Here is a 17749-nt window from a genome sequence, read left to right on the forward strand (position 1 = left end):
CAAAAATAAAAACTAAAAAAAATACTTGTTTTAGTTAGAGACAAGGTCTCACTATGTTGCTTCGGCTGGTCTTGAACTCCTAGCCTCAAGCAATCCTCCTGCTTCAGCCTCTCAAAGCACTAGGATCATAGGCATGACCCACTTCACCTGGCTTTCTTGTAAATCTTTTTTTTTTTTTTTTGAGATGGAGTCTCGCTCTATTGCACAAGCTGGAGTGCAGTGGTGTGATGATCTTGGCTCACCACAACCTCCGCCTCCCAGGTTCAAGTGATTCTTCTGCCTCAGCCTCCTGAGTAGCTGGGACTACAGGGGTGTGCCACCATGCCCAGCTAACTTTTGTATATATATATATTTTTTTTTTTTTTTTTTTGAGACGGAGTCTCGCTCTGTCGCCCAGGCTGGAGTGCAGTAGCGCGATATCTGTTCACTGCAAGCTCTGCCTCCCGGGTTCACGCCATTCTTCTGCCTCAGCCTCCCGAGTAGTTGAGACTACAGGTGCCCACCACCACACACAGCTAATTTTTTTGTATTTTTAGTAGAGACAGGGTTTCACTGTGTTAGCCAGGATGGTCTTGATCTCCTGACCTCTTGATCTGCCCACCTCAGCCTCCCGAAGTGCTGGGATTATAGGCGTGAGCCACCGCGCCCGGCCAACTTTTGTATTTTTAGTAGAGACGGGGTTTCACTGTGTTGGCCAGTCTGGTCTCAAACTCCTGACCTCGTGATCTGCCCGCCTTGGCCTCCCAAAGTGCTGGGGTTACAGGCGTGAGCCACCGTGCCTGGCCTTGTGGCAAATCTTAAATCAAAAATTGTTGCCAGGCCAGGTGCGATGGCTCACACCTATAATCCTAGCACTTTGGGAGGATGAGGCAAGAGGATTGCTTTGTCTTAGCAGTTTGAGACCAGCCTAGGCAATATGTTGAGACCCCTGACTCTATTAAAAAATATATAAAATTAAAAAAAAACTATTTTGCCAAGCTGGGAGCGGGGAGACATGGCAAATTTATATATAAAGGTGGAAAAATAAAAAGTTGGCATTACGTGGAAGCTCTCCAGGGATTTTGGTGGGGTTCTTAGGGTCTCAGTTTTTATTTATTTTTTTCTTTTTTGAGACGGAGTTTCGCTCTTGTAGCCCAGGCTGGAGTGCAATGGCACAATCTCCGCTCACCGCAACCTGTGCCTCCCGGGTTCAAGTGAGTCTCCTGCCTCAGCCTATCGAGTAGCTGGGATTACAAGTGCCCGCCACCATGCCCGGCTAATTTTGTATTTTCAGTAGAGATGAGATTTCTCCACGTTGGTCAGGCTGGTCTCTAACTCCTGACCTCAGGTGATTTGCCCACCTCGGCCCCCCAAAGTGCTAGTATTATAGGTGTGAGCCACCGTGCCTGGCCTATTTTAATTTTTTATTTTTTTCTGAGATGGTGCCTCGCTCTGTCGCCAGGCTAGAGTGCAGTGGCGTGATCACTGCTCACTGCAACCTCCGCTTCCCAGGTTCAAGTGATTCTCCTGCTTCAGCCTCCCGAGTAGCTGAGAGTACAGGCGTGTGCCACCATGCCCAGCTAATTTTTGTATTTTTAGTAGAGATGGGGTTTCACCATGTTGGCCGGGCTGATCTTGAATTCCTGACCTCAGGTTATCTGTCCACCTTGGCCTCCCAGAGTGCTGGGATTACAGGCGTGAACCTCCGTGCCCGGCCTTAGTTTTTATATTTAAGTTGAACCTACTGTAGTGCTAAGAACCAATCAGCTCCCTCGCTGCCTGGAGAGAGTAGTCTTCACTCTGTCATTTGTTCTTCCATGAACTAAAATTTGTTCAGCGCCCCCATGATGTGGAAAGGGCTATGCCAGGTTCTTTTTTTTTTTTTTTTTTTTTTTGAGACGGAGTCTCGCTCTGTCGCCCAGGCTGGAGTGCAGTGGCGCAATCTCGGCTCACTGCAAGCTCCGCCTCCCAGGTTCACGCCATTCTCCTGCCTCAGCCTCTCCGAGTAGCTGGGACTACAGGCGCCCGCCACCACGCCCGGCTAATTTTTTTGTATTTTTAGTAGAGACGGGGTTTCACCGTGGTCTCGATCTTCTGACCTCGTGATCCGCCCGCCTCGGCCTCCCAAAGTGCTGGGATTACAAGCGTGAGCCACCGCGCCCGGCCATATGCCAGGTTCTAGGAAAAAAATACCAAGAGAAAGAAGACATGTCCTCTAGGAATTATAATTGAATTATAATTGTTTATCTTCCTTCATTTTAAAGTAGATTTGAAGTACCTTAACATATTCATACAACATGTAAGATTAAATCAGGAGTGAATGAAGATATGAAGGCAAGAGAAAGAAGAATAAAGGAGAGATTTAGCTGGAGGTAAGGCTAGTGCATGCCACAAAGTCCTATATACTTTGTGAAATGTGAGCCATGGTTTGTCTCTGAGCTTCCTAGCAGGCAATAGGGGGAAGGGAATATATTTGGAACACATTTTATATTCACTAGCCAAAAGGAATCCCATTTGTAAGAAGAAATGAACCCATTCCTGATACTGAGGGATGGGAGGATTCCCCCCACCCCAATCCTTGTGAACATTATCAGCTACAGAATCAGTCGTTTTCTCAATAAGCTCTTTGTAGCACAGGTTTTACAAGCTGCAGATTGTGACCTGTGGTGTGTAATGACATCAATTCAGTGCGTTGCTGTGGCATAATAAAAGATAAATATTTGGTCTTTGTCCTGCTCCTGTGTTCCTGGCACAGAGCTCCTGAGTGATAAAAGTATCTTTTGTATGCTAATGAGATCACTCTTGGTGGGAGGCTTTAGAATGGATGCTGATCCGCAGAAAGCACAAGCCATGGTGAGAGGGCTGGAAATTTCAGCTCCTCCCTACACCACCTCTGGAGAAGGGAGAGAGGCTGGAGATCGAGCTCAGTCACCAGTGGCCAATGATTTAATCATCTATGCGTAATGAAGCCTCCATAAAAAACCCTGCATTAGGCCGGTCACGGTGGCTCACGCCTGTAATCCCAGCACTTTGGGAGGCTGAGGTGAGTGGATCACCTGAGGTCAGGAGTTGGAGACCTGGCCAACATGGTGAAACCCTGTCTCTACTAAAAATACAAAAATTAGCTGGGTATGGTGACAGGCGCCTGTAATCCCAGCTACTCGGGAGCCTGAGGCAGGAGAATTACTTGAACCTGGGAGGTGGAGGTTGCAGTGAGCTGAGATCGCACCACTGCATTACAGCCCGGGGGAAAGAGCAAGACTCTGCCTCAAAAAAAAAAAAAAAAAAAACAAAAAAAAAGACCGGGCACGGTGGCTCACGCCTGTAATCCCAGCACTTCGGGAGGCTGAGACAGGCGGATCATGAGGTGAAGAGATCAAGACCATCCTGGCTAACATGGTGAAACCCCGTCTCTACTAAAAATCCAAAAAATTAGCCGGGCATGGTGGCGGGTGCCTGTAGTCCCAGCTACTCAGGAGGCTGAGGTAGGAGAATCACTGTCCCAGCTACTCGGGAGGCTGAGGCAGGAGAATCACTGGAACCTGGGAGGCGGAGCGTGCAGTGAGCAGAGATCATGCCACTGCACTCCAGCCTGGGCGACATCATCTCAAAAACAAAACAAAACAAAAAAAACCACCTACATTAGCCGGGTGCAATGGTGCATATCTGTAGTTCCAGCTACTCAGGAGGGTGAGGGAGGATCACTCAAGCCCAGGAGCCCAGGATTTGGAGGCCAGCCTAGGGAACATAGCAAGACACCATCTATACAAAAAATAAAATAAGGCTGGGCGTTGTGGCTCACACCTGTAATCCCAGCACTTTGGAAGCCTGAGGCGGGTGGATTGCTTGAGCCTAGGAATTGGAGACTGGACTGGGCAACATGGTGAAAAAAATACAAAAATTAGCCGGGTGTGGTGGTACATGCCTGTAGTCCCAGCTTCTTGGGAGGCTGAGGTGAGAGGATCATTTGAGCCCTGGAGGGCGAGGCTGCAGTAAGCCATGATCATGCCACTGCACTCCAGCCTGGGTGACAAAACAAGACCCTCTCCCAAAAATAGAATAGAATAGAATAGAACAGAATAAAATTCTAAACGATGAGGTTCAGGGAGCCTCTGGGTTGGTGAACACATTGAGGTGCCTGGAGTGAGCATGGAAGCCCTGCCCGTCTCCCACCATAACTTGCCATGTGCACCTCTTCCAATTGGCTGTTCCTGAATTGAATAACATGAACCAGTACTGGTCCATCAGGTGCTTTCCTATGTTCTGGGAGTCTTTCTGGTGAATTACCCAACCTGAGGAGGTGGCAGTGGGAACCCTTGATTGGCAGCTCATCAGTCAGAAGCACAAGTATCCCCCTCTCTCCCAGGATGTGTGACTGGTCCCTAAAATGGGGGCAGCCTCATGGGACCGAGCCCCTACTCTGTGGGGTATGTGCTTACCCCGGGAGCTGGGGTCAGAATCGAATTGAATTGTTGGATACCCAGTTGGTGTCAGATAATCAGAGAGTTGTAGGGTTGCAAACATAATTGTGTTTTAAAAAGAAGTTATTAGAGTAGACTAGAATATGCTGCAGTGGATCACGCCTGTGACTTCTGTGAGACTTTTGTTGGAGGGGCATGTGTCTGTGTGTGTGTGCATGCATGTACTGAGTTGTAAAATAAAATGTATTTCTTTTTTCTTTTTTCGTGACGGAGTCTTGCTCTGTCACCCAGGCTGGAGTGCAGTGGTGCGATTTCAGCTCACTGCAACCTCCACCTCCCGGGTTCAAGCGATTCTCATACCTCAGCCTCCTGAGTAGCTGGGACTACAGGCATGTGCCACTATGCCTGGCTAATTTTTGTCTTTTTAGTAGAGACGGGGTTTTACCATGCGGTCCAGACTGATCTCGAATTCTTGGCCTCAAGTGATCCGCGTGCCTTGGCCTCCCAAAGTGCTGGGATTACAGATGTGAGCCACTGCGCCTGGCCTAAAATGTATTTCTTACTGGTGCCATAGCCATACACGCACAAAAATCTCTAAATTGATGAAATTCACCAAGCTGAGCCTCCAGTATCTTATTTTCTGGGGGAGTCCAAATGTGCATGTGTGTGGACTTCCAGGGCCACAAGAGGAAGAGTGTTGTCACACGTGACGAGGGCGGAAACTTCGATTTTAAAAGTGTTCTCACCCTTCCCAGACTGATAAGATTGACTCACTGTGCCTGAACTGTTTGTACAAATGGTATGGTTTATGTGGAACCACTTGCCTTCCCTCTGGGAATCCAGAATTTTGGAGCATGCTAGGCAGAGGTGCCTATGCTATCAGCCCCCAGTAAAAACCCTGAACACGGAGTCTCTGAGCTTCCTTGGTAGATGGCATTTTGCGTGTGTTGTCACAACTCCTTGCTGGGGGGATTAAGCACGGTCTGTGGGATTCCACTGGGAGAGGACCCCTAGAAGCCTGGGCCGGGCCTCCTCCCAATTTCACCCCGTGTGCCTTTCCCTTTGCTCATTATGCTTTGTATCTTTTGCTGTAGTAAACCATATCCATGGCTTTTGCAAGTACTCCTAGATTAACACTGAACTTCGGGGTTGTTTTAGGGACCCTGACGTACCTATGGATGTCAACCTGCTTTAGCACTATTTGTTGAAACAATAATGTTTTCCACATTGAATTGATTTGGCACTTTTGTTCAAAATCAATTGTAAAGATTTACTACATAAATGTAAACATTTATTCCTGGACTCTTTTTTTTTTTTTTTTTTTTCTGAGACGGAGTCTTGCTCTGTCACCCAGGCTGGAGTGCAGTGGTGCGATCTCAGCTCACTGCAAGCTCCGCCTCCTGGGTTCACACTATTCTCCTGCCTTAGCCTCCCGAGTAGCTGGGACTACACGTGCCCGCCACCATGCCTGGCTACTTTTTTGTATTTTTAGTAGAGATGGGGTTTCACCGTGTCAGCCAGGATGGTCTTGATCTCCTGACCTCGTGATCTGTCCATCTCGGCCTCCCAAAGTGCTGGGATTACAGGCGTGAGCTACCACACCCGGCCTATTCCTGGACTCTTATTAGGTTTCATTGCCTATCTTTATGTCAGTACCATGCTATCTTGATGACTATGGCTTCTTAGTAAGTTTATTTATTTATTTATTTTTTTTGGGGGATGGAGTTTTGCTCTTGTTGCCCAGGCTGGAGTGCAGTGGCACGATCTTGGCTCACTGCAACCTCTGCCTTCCGGGTTCAAGTGATTCTCCTGCATCAGGCTCCCGAGTAGCTGGGATTATAGGTGTCCACCACCACGCCTGGCTAATTTTTTGCATTTTTAGTAGTGATGGGGTTTCACCGTGTTGACCAGGCTGGTCTCGAACTCCTGACCTCAGGTGATCTACCCGCCTCAGCCTCCCAAAGTGCTAGGATTACAGACATGAGCCACCATGCCCAGCCCAGCTTCTTAGTAAATTTTAAAATCAATATGTCTTCCAACTCTGTTCTTATTTTTCAAAATTATTTTGCCTATTGTAGGTTTTTTTTGCATTTCCACATGAATTTTAGGATCAGCTTGCCGATTTCTAATAAAAAGGTTAGTGGTGGCTGGGCACGGTGGCTCACCCTTGTAATCCCAGCACTTTGGGAGGCCGAGGTGGGCGGACAACGAGGTCAGGAGATCAAGACCACGGTGAAACCCTGTCTCTACTAAAAATACAAAAAATTAGCCGGGCGTGGTGGCGGGCGCCTGTAGTCCCAGCTACTCGGAGAGGCTGAGGCAGGAGAATGGCGTGAACCTGGGAGGCGGAGCTTGCAGTGAGCGGAGATCGCGCCACTGCACTCCAGCCTGGGTGACAGAGCAAGACTCCGTCTCCAAAAAAAAAAAAAAAAAAAAAAAACTTAGTGGGATTTTGATTGAGGTTGCATTGAATGAATGTACCAACTAAGGAGGCTTGACATCTTGACAATAATGAGCCTTCCCATCCATAAACATGGACTAGCTCTTCTTTTAATATATCTCAGCATTGTTTTGTAGTTTTCAGTTTACATGTGTTGTGATTCTTTTGTTTATTCCTGAGTATTTTATTCTTTTTGATGCTATTGTGAATGGAATGGTTTTCTCAATTTCAAGATTGTTCATTGCTAGTATATAGAAATAGAATTGGCCAGGCACAGTGGCTCATGCCTGTAATCTCAGCACTTTGGGAGGCTGAGGCAGGAAGATTGCTTGAGCCCAGGATTTCTGGGCCAGCCTGGGCAACATAGTGAGACTCCATCTCTACAAAAAAATACAAAAATTAGCCAGCGTTGTGGTGTGCACCTGTAGTCCCAGCTCCTTGGGAGGCTGAGGCTGGAGGATGGCTTCAGCCTGGGTGGTTGAGGTGGTAGTAAGCCATAATGGTGACATTGCACTCCAGCCTAGGTTACAGAGTGATACCCTGTCTAGAGAAAAAAAAAAACATTGATTTTTGTATATTGATTATACCCTGTGACCTTGCTAAATTTATTAGTACTAATATTTGTTTTATGGATGCCTTAGGATTTTCTATATATAAGATAGTGCCATCTGTAAATAAAGACAGTTTTATTTCTTCCTTTCTAATCTGGATGCCTTTAATTTCTTTATTTGCCTCATCGATTAGAAATAGCAAAAGTGGGCATCTTTGCCTTGTTCCTGGTGAGAAGAGGAAAGCAGTCATTCACCACTAAGTGTGATGTTAACTGTGGGTTTTTGTAGGTGTCTTTTATCAGATTTCATAAATTCTCTTTTATTCCTACTTTGCTGAGAATTTTTATTATGAATCTGTGATGGATTTTTTTTTTTTTTTTTTTGAGACGGAGTCTCACTCTGTCCCCCAGCCTGGAGGGCAGTAGCGCAATCTCAGCTCATTGCAAGCTCTGCCTCCCAGGTTCACGCCATTCTCCTGCCTCAGCCTCCCTAGTAGCTGGGACTACAGGCGCCTGCCAACACGCCCGGCTAATTTTTTGTATTTTTAGTAGAGACGGGGTTTCACCGTGTTAGCCAGGATGGTCTCGATCTCCTGACCTTGTGCTCCATCCACCTCGGCCTCCCAAAGTTCTGGGATTACAGGCTTGAGCCACCACGCCTGGCCTGTGAAGGATTTTGTCACATAGTTTTTTCAATATCTGTTGAAGTCACCATGTGTTTTTTGTCCTTTATTCTGTTATTATAATATATTATATTGATTTTCAGATGTTAAACCAACCTTGCATTCCTGGGATAAATCCCACTTAGTTATGGTGTATAATCCTATTTATATGTTGCTAGGCTTGGGTTGCTAATACTAGTCTTACAGAATGAATTGGGAAGCATTACCTCTCCCTTCATTTTCTCATTCATTTATTTTATTTTACTCTCTATCTTGTATGTATATATTTTTATATTTCATTTCATTTTATCTTATTTTAGTTTTTAGAGACAGTGTCTTGCCCTGTCACCCAGGCTGGATTGCGGTGGTGTGATCATAGCTCACTGCAGTATCAACCTCCTGGACTCAAGCGATCCTCCTGCCTGGGACTACAGGCATGCACCACCATGCCCAGCTATAATCATCCATTTCTTTCTTTTTTTAAAACAAATTTTTATGTTTATTTATTTATGTATTGTGATTTCTCCTACCGAAAGAAATCATTCATTTTTTTTTTTTTGAGAGGGAGCCTTGCTCTGTTGCCCAGGCTGGAGTGCAGTGGCACAATCTCAGCTCACTGCAACCCCTATCTCCCAGGTTCAAGCCTCAGCCTTCTGCATAGCTGGGACTACAGGCATGCACCACCACACCCAGCTAGTTTTTGTATTTTTTAGTAGAGACAGAGTTTCACTGTATGTTGGCCAGGCTGGTCTGAACTCCTGACCTCAGCTGATCCACCTGCCTCGGCCTCCCAGAGTGCTGGGATTACAGACGTGAGCCACCACGCCTGGCTGGAGTCATTCATTTCTTTTCAAGTGGGTATCTTACGGTATTCTAAGGCATGGCTGGGAGCAGTTTTGTTTTCTCTTCTCAAGACTGAGTTTTTGCAGGATGTCATAGAGTTCATGTCTGCAGCTCACAGTGTCATTGCCTGTGTCCCCAGCTCCACGTACTGGCAGGTATGCTGCAAGCTGGGCAGGTGCCCTGTGTCCCTGGGATACCTTACCTGACACTCCTGGCCCTCCTCTGCAAGCCATGCCCTGATCCTCCCTGCAGGGACTGGGGATTGGGTCTGCTTACCCAGAAGCCGGGATACCTGGCTGAGGGCACATCTCTCCCTCTTCTCTTTGAACAGAGTGGCCACAAACCCAAAGGTGCGGGAGCAAGTGCGGCTGGAGCTGAGCTTCGTCAACTCAGACCTGCAGATGCTCAAGGAAGAGCTGGAGGGGCTGAACATCTCGGTGGGCGTCTATCAGAACACAGAGTAAGTGGGAGCAGCACACCTTCCAGAAGCCTCTGAGCCAGAGATCCTTCGTACATCCAGGGTGCTGCACAAAGAGGCCAGATAGGGTTCTAGACTGGGGTGTGGCAGCCCCCACTTTCGGAAGTGAGAGAACCATCAGGTTTGGGGTTGAGTGAGGTGCTAGACTGGAAGGGATGAGCCCATTTGTTGGGAAATACCTGCAGTGTTGAACAAAAAGGCATTTGTGAGGCCGGGCACGGTGGCTCACTCCCATAATCCCAACACTTTGGGAGGCTGAGGCGGGTGGATCACCTGAGGTCAGGAGTTCGAGACCAGTCTGGCCAACATGGTGAAATCCCGTCTCTACTAAAAATAAAAAAAAATAGCCAGGCATGGTGGTGCACACTTGTAATCCTGGCTTCTCAAAGGCTGAGGCAGAATTGCTTGAACCCGGGATTTGGACGTTTCAGTGAGCCGAGATCACACTATTGTACTCCAGCCTGGCTGACAGAGCAAGACTCTGTCTCAAAACAGAGAAACAGACAAAAAAAAAAAAAAAAAAAAACAAATGAAGACAGTATAAAATCTAGTGTAAATATACGTGATGAACCAAGATAAGTTAACAGTTAGATGCCTTGGATTTTATAGTTAATTTTCAGTAATTCCACGTAGTCACATTTCATAGACACGCAAACATTAGCAAGATATGTTATTAAATTCAACTGAACAGACATTGAGCAAGGATATTTTAGTCGGTCACCATAATTTTCCTAAGAAACATTAAAGGGACATTTTTAGGACAATACCTTTCCAATGTTGGCTAATGATTTCCTCATTTATTTGCCAAGGAACAAAAAGCATACACAAATACTTTGGGATTAAGGCCAAAGGCCAAAATTGACCCTGTAAGGGAGGCCACTATGCACATACAGAGATTCTGTGCACCGTACTTAGGTTGGACTGCAGTCTGTTTCCTAGCTGGAGGTGACAAACTGAAACAGAAAAATCCAAATTAAAACAAAGTAACACACCAGTCTCCTTTTAAGGTTGTATTTCCTTTTTTTTTTTTTTTTTGACACAGAGTCTCACTCTCTCACCCAGGTTGGAGTGCAGTGGCGCGATCTCAGCTCACTGCAATCTCCACCTCCTGGGTTCAAGCGATTCTTGTGCCTCAGCCACCTGAGTAGCTGGGATTACAGGCGTGCACCATCACACTTGGCTAATTTTTTTTTTAGTAGAGACAGGGTTTCATCATGTTGGCCAGGCTAGTCTTGAACTCCTGGTCTCAAGTAATCTGCCCGCCTTGGCCTCCCAAAGTGCTGGGATTACAGATGTGAGCCACTGTGCCTGGCCCCTAGGTCAGTTTTGAAGGCACTCTATCGTATCATTCTCCATAACTCAATTTTAGAATCGATTTCTTCAAGGTGAAAGCCAACAACGTCCCTCAGAATTGCAATACATCTCCAAAAATGGAGATCTAACTATGAAAGAAATGCCCCTCTTGCCTCATGCCTGTAATCCCAGCTCTTCAGGAGGCTGAGGTGGGGGATCGCTTGAGCCCAGGAGTTCAAGGCCAGCCTGGGCAACATAGTGAAACACCATCCCTACAAAAAATAAGAAAATTAGCCGGGCATGGTGGTGCACACCTGTAGTCCCAGCTACTCAGCAGGCTGAGGTGGGAAGATCACTTGAGCCAGGGAGGTCGAGACTGCAGTAATGGCAACAGAAAGAAGTCCTCTCTCAAAAAACACAAAAACAAAACAAAACCCTAAGTGAAATGCTTCTTTTTAAGGAGAAATAACTTTGAGACAGTTCAGAGAAGGGTTTATGTGCTTTTTCAGTGTGGGCATGAGACTTCTCAAAAAGTAGGTGGGCCCCAGGGGAAACTCAGTTGGAAAATAGCTCCCTGGATTTGGGAACCTTGAGTCACCTATGGAATGTGTGTTTCCTGGTGCTGGTCCTCTGCAGGGCACCAGGGTGGTTTCAGAGCCGGAGGGGAAGCGTCAGTGTGTGAAACCTCGCTGGCTCTTCCCTTTGTGACACACCATGTCTGGCTTACCTGTGGGCTCCTGTACGGTTTTTATTGTTTGTTTGTTTTATTTATTTATTTTTTTGAGATGGAGTCTCTCTCTGTCACCCAGGCTGGAGTGTAGTGGCACGATCTCGGCTCACTGCAACCTCCGCCTCCCAGGTTCAAGCAATCCTCCTGCCTCAGCCTCCTGAGTAGCTGGGACTACAGGTGCATGCCACCATGCCCAGCTAATTTTGTGTATTTTTAGTAGAGACGGGGTTTCACCATGTTGGCCAGGCTGGTCTTGAACTCCTGACGTCGTGATCCACCCACCTCAGCCTCCCAAAGTGCTGGGATTACAGTCATGAGCCACCACACCCGGCCTCCTGTGCAGTCAGTGTGACAGCTAATGGAAGGTTCTCCCAGCCTATGCTCTGGTGTTCACTTCCAGTGTTTGTCCAAAAGGTTCAAGTTCTGGAGGAGGCAAGATGGGGCCAAGGTTTGGTAATAAATGTCGGCTGTTCCACACTCGCATTTGCTGTGCTGAAGAGCAGGGACGTGCAACACAGGGCTTCCCACAGAGTGAACCGACGGTCTCTGGAGTGGTCCCTGGGCTCTAGAGTGGCCAGTCACTGCCCTGTGTCATTGGGAAGAGGGAGAGCTGTGCAGATTCAACATGGCACCATGCATTTGGGTCCTGCACTCTTCTGTTTTCTTTTTTTTCTTTTTCTTGTTCTTTTTTTTTTTTTGTCTTTGTTTTTGATTCTACGCTGACGTCCCCACTGCCCCTTGGTGTGGGGCGCTGTTCAGGCCCAGGTGTTTGCGTCCAGCAGGCAGAGCTCCTGGGTGGCTGCTCAAAGCCACATGTGGTCCTAGGCCCTGGAGTTGGAACTCACAAACCGCAGACCCTGCTGTGAGGAGTGAAGAAGAGCGAGGAGGAAGACCAGAAGGACAGGCGAGGGAGGGAAGTGGGAGGTGGGACCGGCTTCCCAAAGAGCTGGGATTACAGGCGTGAGCCACCATGCCCAGCCCTGTTTTCAAAGTAGATTGTTTCTTTCTTAGCATGGTTGATCTTTTTTTTTTTTTTTTCTGAGATGGAGTCTCGCTTTGTCGCCCAGGCCTGGAGTGCAGTGGCGTGATCTTGGCTCACTGTTACCTCTACCTCCTGGTTGAAGTGATTCTCCTGCCTCAGCCTCCTGAGTAGCTGGGATTACAGGCACACACCACCATGCCCAGGTAGTTTTTGTAGTTTTAGTAGAGACGGGGTTTTACCATGTTGGCCAGGCTGGTCTTGAACTCCTGACCTCAGGTGATCTGCCCGTTTCAGCCTCCTAAACTGATGGGATTATAGGCATGAGCCACTGTGCCTGGCCTGCACTATTCTGTTTTCAAAGTAGACTGTTTCTTTCTTAGCATGGTTGATCTTTACAGTCTTCTAGGAGGTAGGCGGGAAAGAAATAACCTCATGGTGCAGATGGGAAAACTCAGGGAGGCTAGAGGGCACTGTCAGTGCCCCGTTGGGGCTGGGGTGCCCTGGAGCTGGGACTCAGGACACTCGCTCCTCCTCTTCTCGTTGCCTGGACAGCCGCAAACCTGGCTTCCCGCCCTGCGTAGCCTGGAGGAGCCTTCAGCAGGATCCGGCTTTCCATGCCCCCGGGATGGGTCTCACCTGGCCGTAGCACAGCTGCGCTGCAGAGCCAGGTTCAACTTAAAGCTGCATTGTCCCCTCGCCCTGCCCAGCCTTCCTGGCCTTCTTGTGGGGCTGGGCTGAGCAGCCCAAGGAGGTCTTCTGTTACAAGTCAGGGAGCTCCATTCACTTCCAGCCTGGGCTCCATTCACTTCCTGCTGGCCCTGCCCGTAGGAATGTAGGCTCAGGGAGCACTCCCCAGGCGACCTGTGGTTACGGAGTGGTCAGCTGGGGGAGAGGAGGTAGAGGGTGTCCGACCCTGGGCTGGGAGGCAGGTGCACTTCGGTGTCAGATGGGGCTCCTGCCCTGACGGCATCTCCTGTGCTGGTGGTGGGACGCCTAGACACTTCCCGAAGAAGAGGCCCCTAAGAACCCAGAGTTGCAAATGTGAGGGTGTTGGAGAGCTGCCACAGCTGTGGGGCCTGCTGAGGTGGGCAGAACAGGAGGGGGTGAGGAGCTGACAAAGGAGGCGCAGGGCAGCAGGGTGGTACACCCAGGTGGGAGCAGCAAGTGCACCAGGCACAGACCCTGGCACACAATAGACTCTCAGCACAGCTACCAAAAGAAGCATTGAGACTGAGCTGGGCGTAGAGGCTTGTGCCCATCATCCCAGCACGTTGGGAGGCCAAGGTGGGCGGATCACTTGAGGTCAGAAGACCAGCCTGGCCAACGTGGTCAACATGGTAAAACCCCATTGCTACTAAAAAAATATACAAAAATTAGCCAGGTGTGGTGTCATGTGCCTGTAATCCCAGTTACTCGGGGGGCTGAGGCAGGGGAATTGCTTGAACCCGAGAGGCGGAGGCTACAGTGAGCTGAGATTGCGCCATTGCACTCCAGCCTGGGTGACAGAACAAGAGTCTCTCAAAAAAAAAAAAAAAAAATTAAATAAAAAAGGAGCCATTGAGGCATTGAAACTGGAAGATAAATCAGTGTGAAGATGCCAGGGGCCTGATGTGTTAGGCGGGGTGGTCCAGCAGTCTTAGGGAGCGGGGTCAGTTTTAGAGCAGAGGGTGGGGCATGACCAGAGTCATCCTTATGGAAAATGAGCCTTTCAGCCAGGTGAGTACTGGATGGGGCAAGGAGGGGGCACACACCTGAGCTGGGTTGCTGAGGGCAAGGCCGTGGGTTGCACAGGGGTCCAGTTGGGGGTGTTCATACATACCTTGTTGTGTTCCTCATAGGGAGGCATTTACGATTCCCCTGATTCCTCTTGGCCTGAAGGAAACGAAAGACGTCGACTTTTCAGTCGTCCTCAAGGTAAATCTCAAAGCCATGGGCACCAGACTCAGTGTTTAAAATGGAAATAGGCCATTTGCAGTGGCTTATGCCTGTAGTCCCAGTTACTTGGGAGGCTGAGGCAAGAGGATCACTTGAGCCCAGGAATTGGAGGCTGCAGTGAGTTGTGATCATAAAACTGCACTCCAGCTTGGGCAACAGAATGAGACCCTGTCTCCAAAAAGAAAAAAAAGAAAAAAAAAAGAAAAAAATGGAGATTGAGAAAATATGTATCCCTTGCAATGGCCTTAGGCTCAACAGGCAGAGTCACTTGATATCTACAGAGTGACCCTGAGGCCCTTCTCAGCCAGCTACATGCATAATTTATATGTTTATTCCTGCCATATTTTTGTTGTTGCCTTTGATGGCTTCTGAAGCTCCTCCTGGGTCTTGGACAAGGCAGGTTGGAAACCCAGGAGGGCCTTCCCCGAGAGGCCAAGTCAAAGAGGGTCTGTAGTGGATATGCTTTGAAATTTAAAACGTATATCCTCTTTTATTAATAGTGTATTTTTTTCTTAAATCATGTAACCAGTTTAGGTTATGTCTTTGGAAGAGTAGCTAAAGTTTTTTCTCTAACATTTTATTATGAAAATTTCCAAACTTTTCAAAAAATTTTAAGAATTTTATAGCAAACCCCTGCATACTCACTTCTTCCGAGAACATACTGACAGCATTGCTTCCTGACATATTTGTCCATCTGTGCATTCTTGTGTCTGTTAGGTTGGTTTGAAGGTAATTGCAGTTTTTGCCATTGAAAGTAATGGCTAAGGCCGGGCACAGTGACTCACGCCTATAATCCCAGCACTTTGGGAGGCTGAAGCAGGCGGATCACTTGAGCTCAGGCGTTGAAGACCAGCCTGGCTAAAATGGTAAAACCCCTGTCTCTACTAAACGTACAGAAATTAGCTGGACATGGTGGTGCACACCTGTAATCCCAGTTACTTGGGAGGCTGAGGCAGGTGAATCATTCGAACCCGGAAGGTGGAGGTGGAGGTTGCAGGGATCCGAGATCACACCACTGCCCTCCAGCCTGGGCGACAGAGTGAGATCCCATCTCAAAAAAAAAAAAAAAAAAAAATTAGCTAGGTATAGTGGCATATGCCTATAATCCCAGTTACTCGAGAGGCTGAGGCACGAGAGAGTCGCTTGAACCCAGGAGGCAGAGGATGCAGTGAGCTGAGATTGTGCCACTGCACTCCAGCCTGGGCAACAGTGAAACTGTGTCTCAAAAAAAAAAAAAAAAAAAGAGAACGAAAGTAATGGCTAATATCAGTCTGTCTTATTTGTGATGCAATTTCAAAGGAAATCAAAGATGTCAATTCACTCCCCTTAAATATTTGAATAACCAGAGTCTTTGCTTGTGTGTCCCCCTGCCACGTTACTGGGTATCTGGACTCCTCTCCCATTTGGCAGATCGTCATAAGCCCACCTGTGCCTGGCACTGTGCTGGGTGCCAGAGGTGCCACAAGCCCTGCCTGCAGGGCCTTTGGGTCAGTGGGGGTTTCAAGTGGGAAGTGGAAGAGGTGCTTCAATGAAGAACACAGGAGAGACCGTGCCCCGAGGCTGGGGCCGGGAGACTGTCCTGTGCCTGGAATACCGTCCTCTTCCTTCCCTCTTCAACTGCATCCGTTTGAGTTTTTAACCAGTTGCCTCCAAATTCCGTCAAGGAGGGGAAAGGGGATGAGGTGCAGAGTGGCCCAAGTTTGCGCCATGCAGCCTAGGCATTGGTTATAGGAATTAATCCTAGCATCGTGAAAATTGCTTCGAAGAAATATTTTATGTTCTTCTTTTTTTTCTTTTTCTTTATTATTTTGAGACAGCGTCTCACTTTTTCACCCAGGCTGGCATGCCAGTGGCATGATCTTGGCTCACTGCAACCCCTGCCTCCTGGGCTCAGGTGATCCTCCCACTTCAGCCTCCTGAGTAGCTGGTACTACAGGCGGGTGCCACCGTGCCTGGCTAATTGTTGCATTTTTCTTTCTTTCTTTCTTTTTTATTGAGATGGAGTTTAGCTCTTGTTGCCCAGGCTAGAGTACAATGGCGTGATCTCGGCTCACCACAACCTCCACCTCCTGGGTTCAAGCGATCCTCCTGCCTCAGCCTTCCGAGCAGCTGGGATTACAGGCATGTGCCACCATGCCCGGCTAATTATGTATTTTTAATAGAGACGGGGTTTCTCCATGTTGGTTAGGTGGGTCTCGAACTCCTGACCACAGGTGATCCACCTGCCTTGGCCTTCCAAAGTGCTGGGATTACAGGTGTGAGCCACCATGCCCGGCCAATTTTTGTATTTTTTGTAGAGACAGAGTTTCCCACTGTTGCCCAGGCTGGTCTCAAACTCCTGGGTTCAAGCAGTCCTCCTGCCTCGGCCTCCCAAAGTGCTGGGATTATAGGCATGAGCCACTGTGCCTGGCTTATTTTACTTTCCATGATAATCCTCTTAGTTGGCTTATCTTGGACTACTTTTAGTTTAGAAAAGAACACATCTTATGACATTTTGACTATTACTTTTTTTTTCTTTCTTTCTTTCTTTTTTTTTTTTTTTTTTGAGCTGGAGTTTCGCTCTTGTTGCCCAGGCTGGAGGGCAATGACGGCATCTCGGCTCACTGCATCCTCCGCCTCCCAGGTTCAAGCAATTCTCCTACCTCAACCTCCAAGTAGGTGGGATTACAGGCACCTGCCATCATGCCTGGCTAATTTGTATTTTTAGTAGAGATGGGGTTTCACTATGTTGGCCAGGCTGGTCTCGAACTCGATCCACCCGCCTCAGCCTCCCAAAGTGCTGGGATTACAGGTGTGAGCCATCACTCCCGGCCAACTACTACTTTTAAAAGCAATTGGTTAATACTTTGGAAGCACTTGACCTTCATTCTCAGAGACGGTGAGTTGTTTGACATAAATAGAGGCCTTTTTGACTGCTTCCTTGTTTAAATCCTGTGAGTTTGGGGTTTATTTTGGAATTGGAGAAGGGAACTTGGTATTCTGAGTGTTTCAGGACTCAAATTTACCGGAAAGTTTAGATTCTGGGTAGAAAGCAATGAAAACAATCCAGGAATTGCAGCTTTATGCCACACTGTCACAGCCTGCCTAAACTTTTACGTGAGACTTATGCCCAGATGCAATGGCACACGCCTGTAATCTTAGCACTTTGGGAGGCTGAGGCAAGAGGACAGCTTGAGGCCAGGAGTTCGAGACCAGCCTGGGCACCAGAATGCGACCTTGTCTCTCTCTCTCTTTTTTTTTTTTTTTTGAGACACAGTCTCACTGTGTTGCCCAGGCTGGAGTGCAGTGGTGCAATCTCAGCTCACTGCAACCTCCACCTTCTGGGTTCAAGCGATTCTCCTTCCTCAGCCTCCTGAGTAGCTGGGACTACAGGCATACACCACCATGGCCAACTAATTTTTGTGTGTATATATGTATTTTTTTGAGATGAAGCCTC

The 17749-nt window shown here is 47.9% G+C and overlaps 1 protein-coding gene across 1 annotated transcript in view; it reads left to right on the forward strand.

Moving 5' to 3' along the window:
• RHPN2 (rhophilin Rho GTPase binding protein 2) overlaps window positions 1-17749 on the forward strand; it is an 83996-nt gene that overhangs the window by 30621 nt on the left and 35626 nt on the right. Inside the window, exons 3-4 of the mRNA XM_030820244.1 lie at window positions 9227-9355; window positions 14217-14292. Coding sequence (XP_030676104.1) covers window positions 9227-9355; window positions 14217-14292 — 205 coding nt within the window. The remainder of the gene's footprint in view (window positions 1-9226; window positions 9356-14216; window positions 14293-17749) is intronic.

This window comes from Nomascus leucogenys, chromosome 10, assembly GCF_006542625.1.
Source record: "Nomascus leucogenys isolate Asia chromosome 10, Asia_NLE_v1, whole genome shotgun sequence".
NCBI classification, from domain to species: Eukaryota; Metazoa; Chordata; class Mammalia; order Primates; family Hylobatidae; genus Nomascus; species Nomascus leucogenys.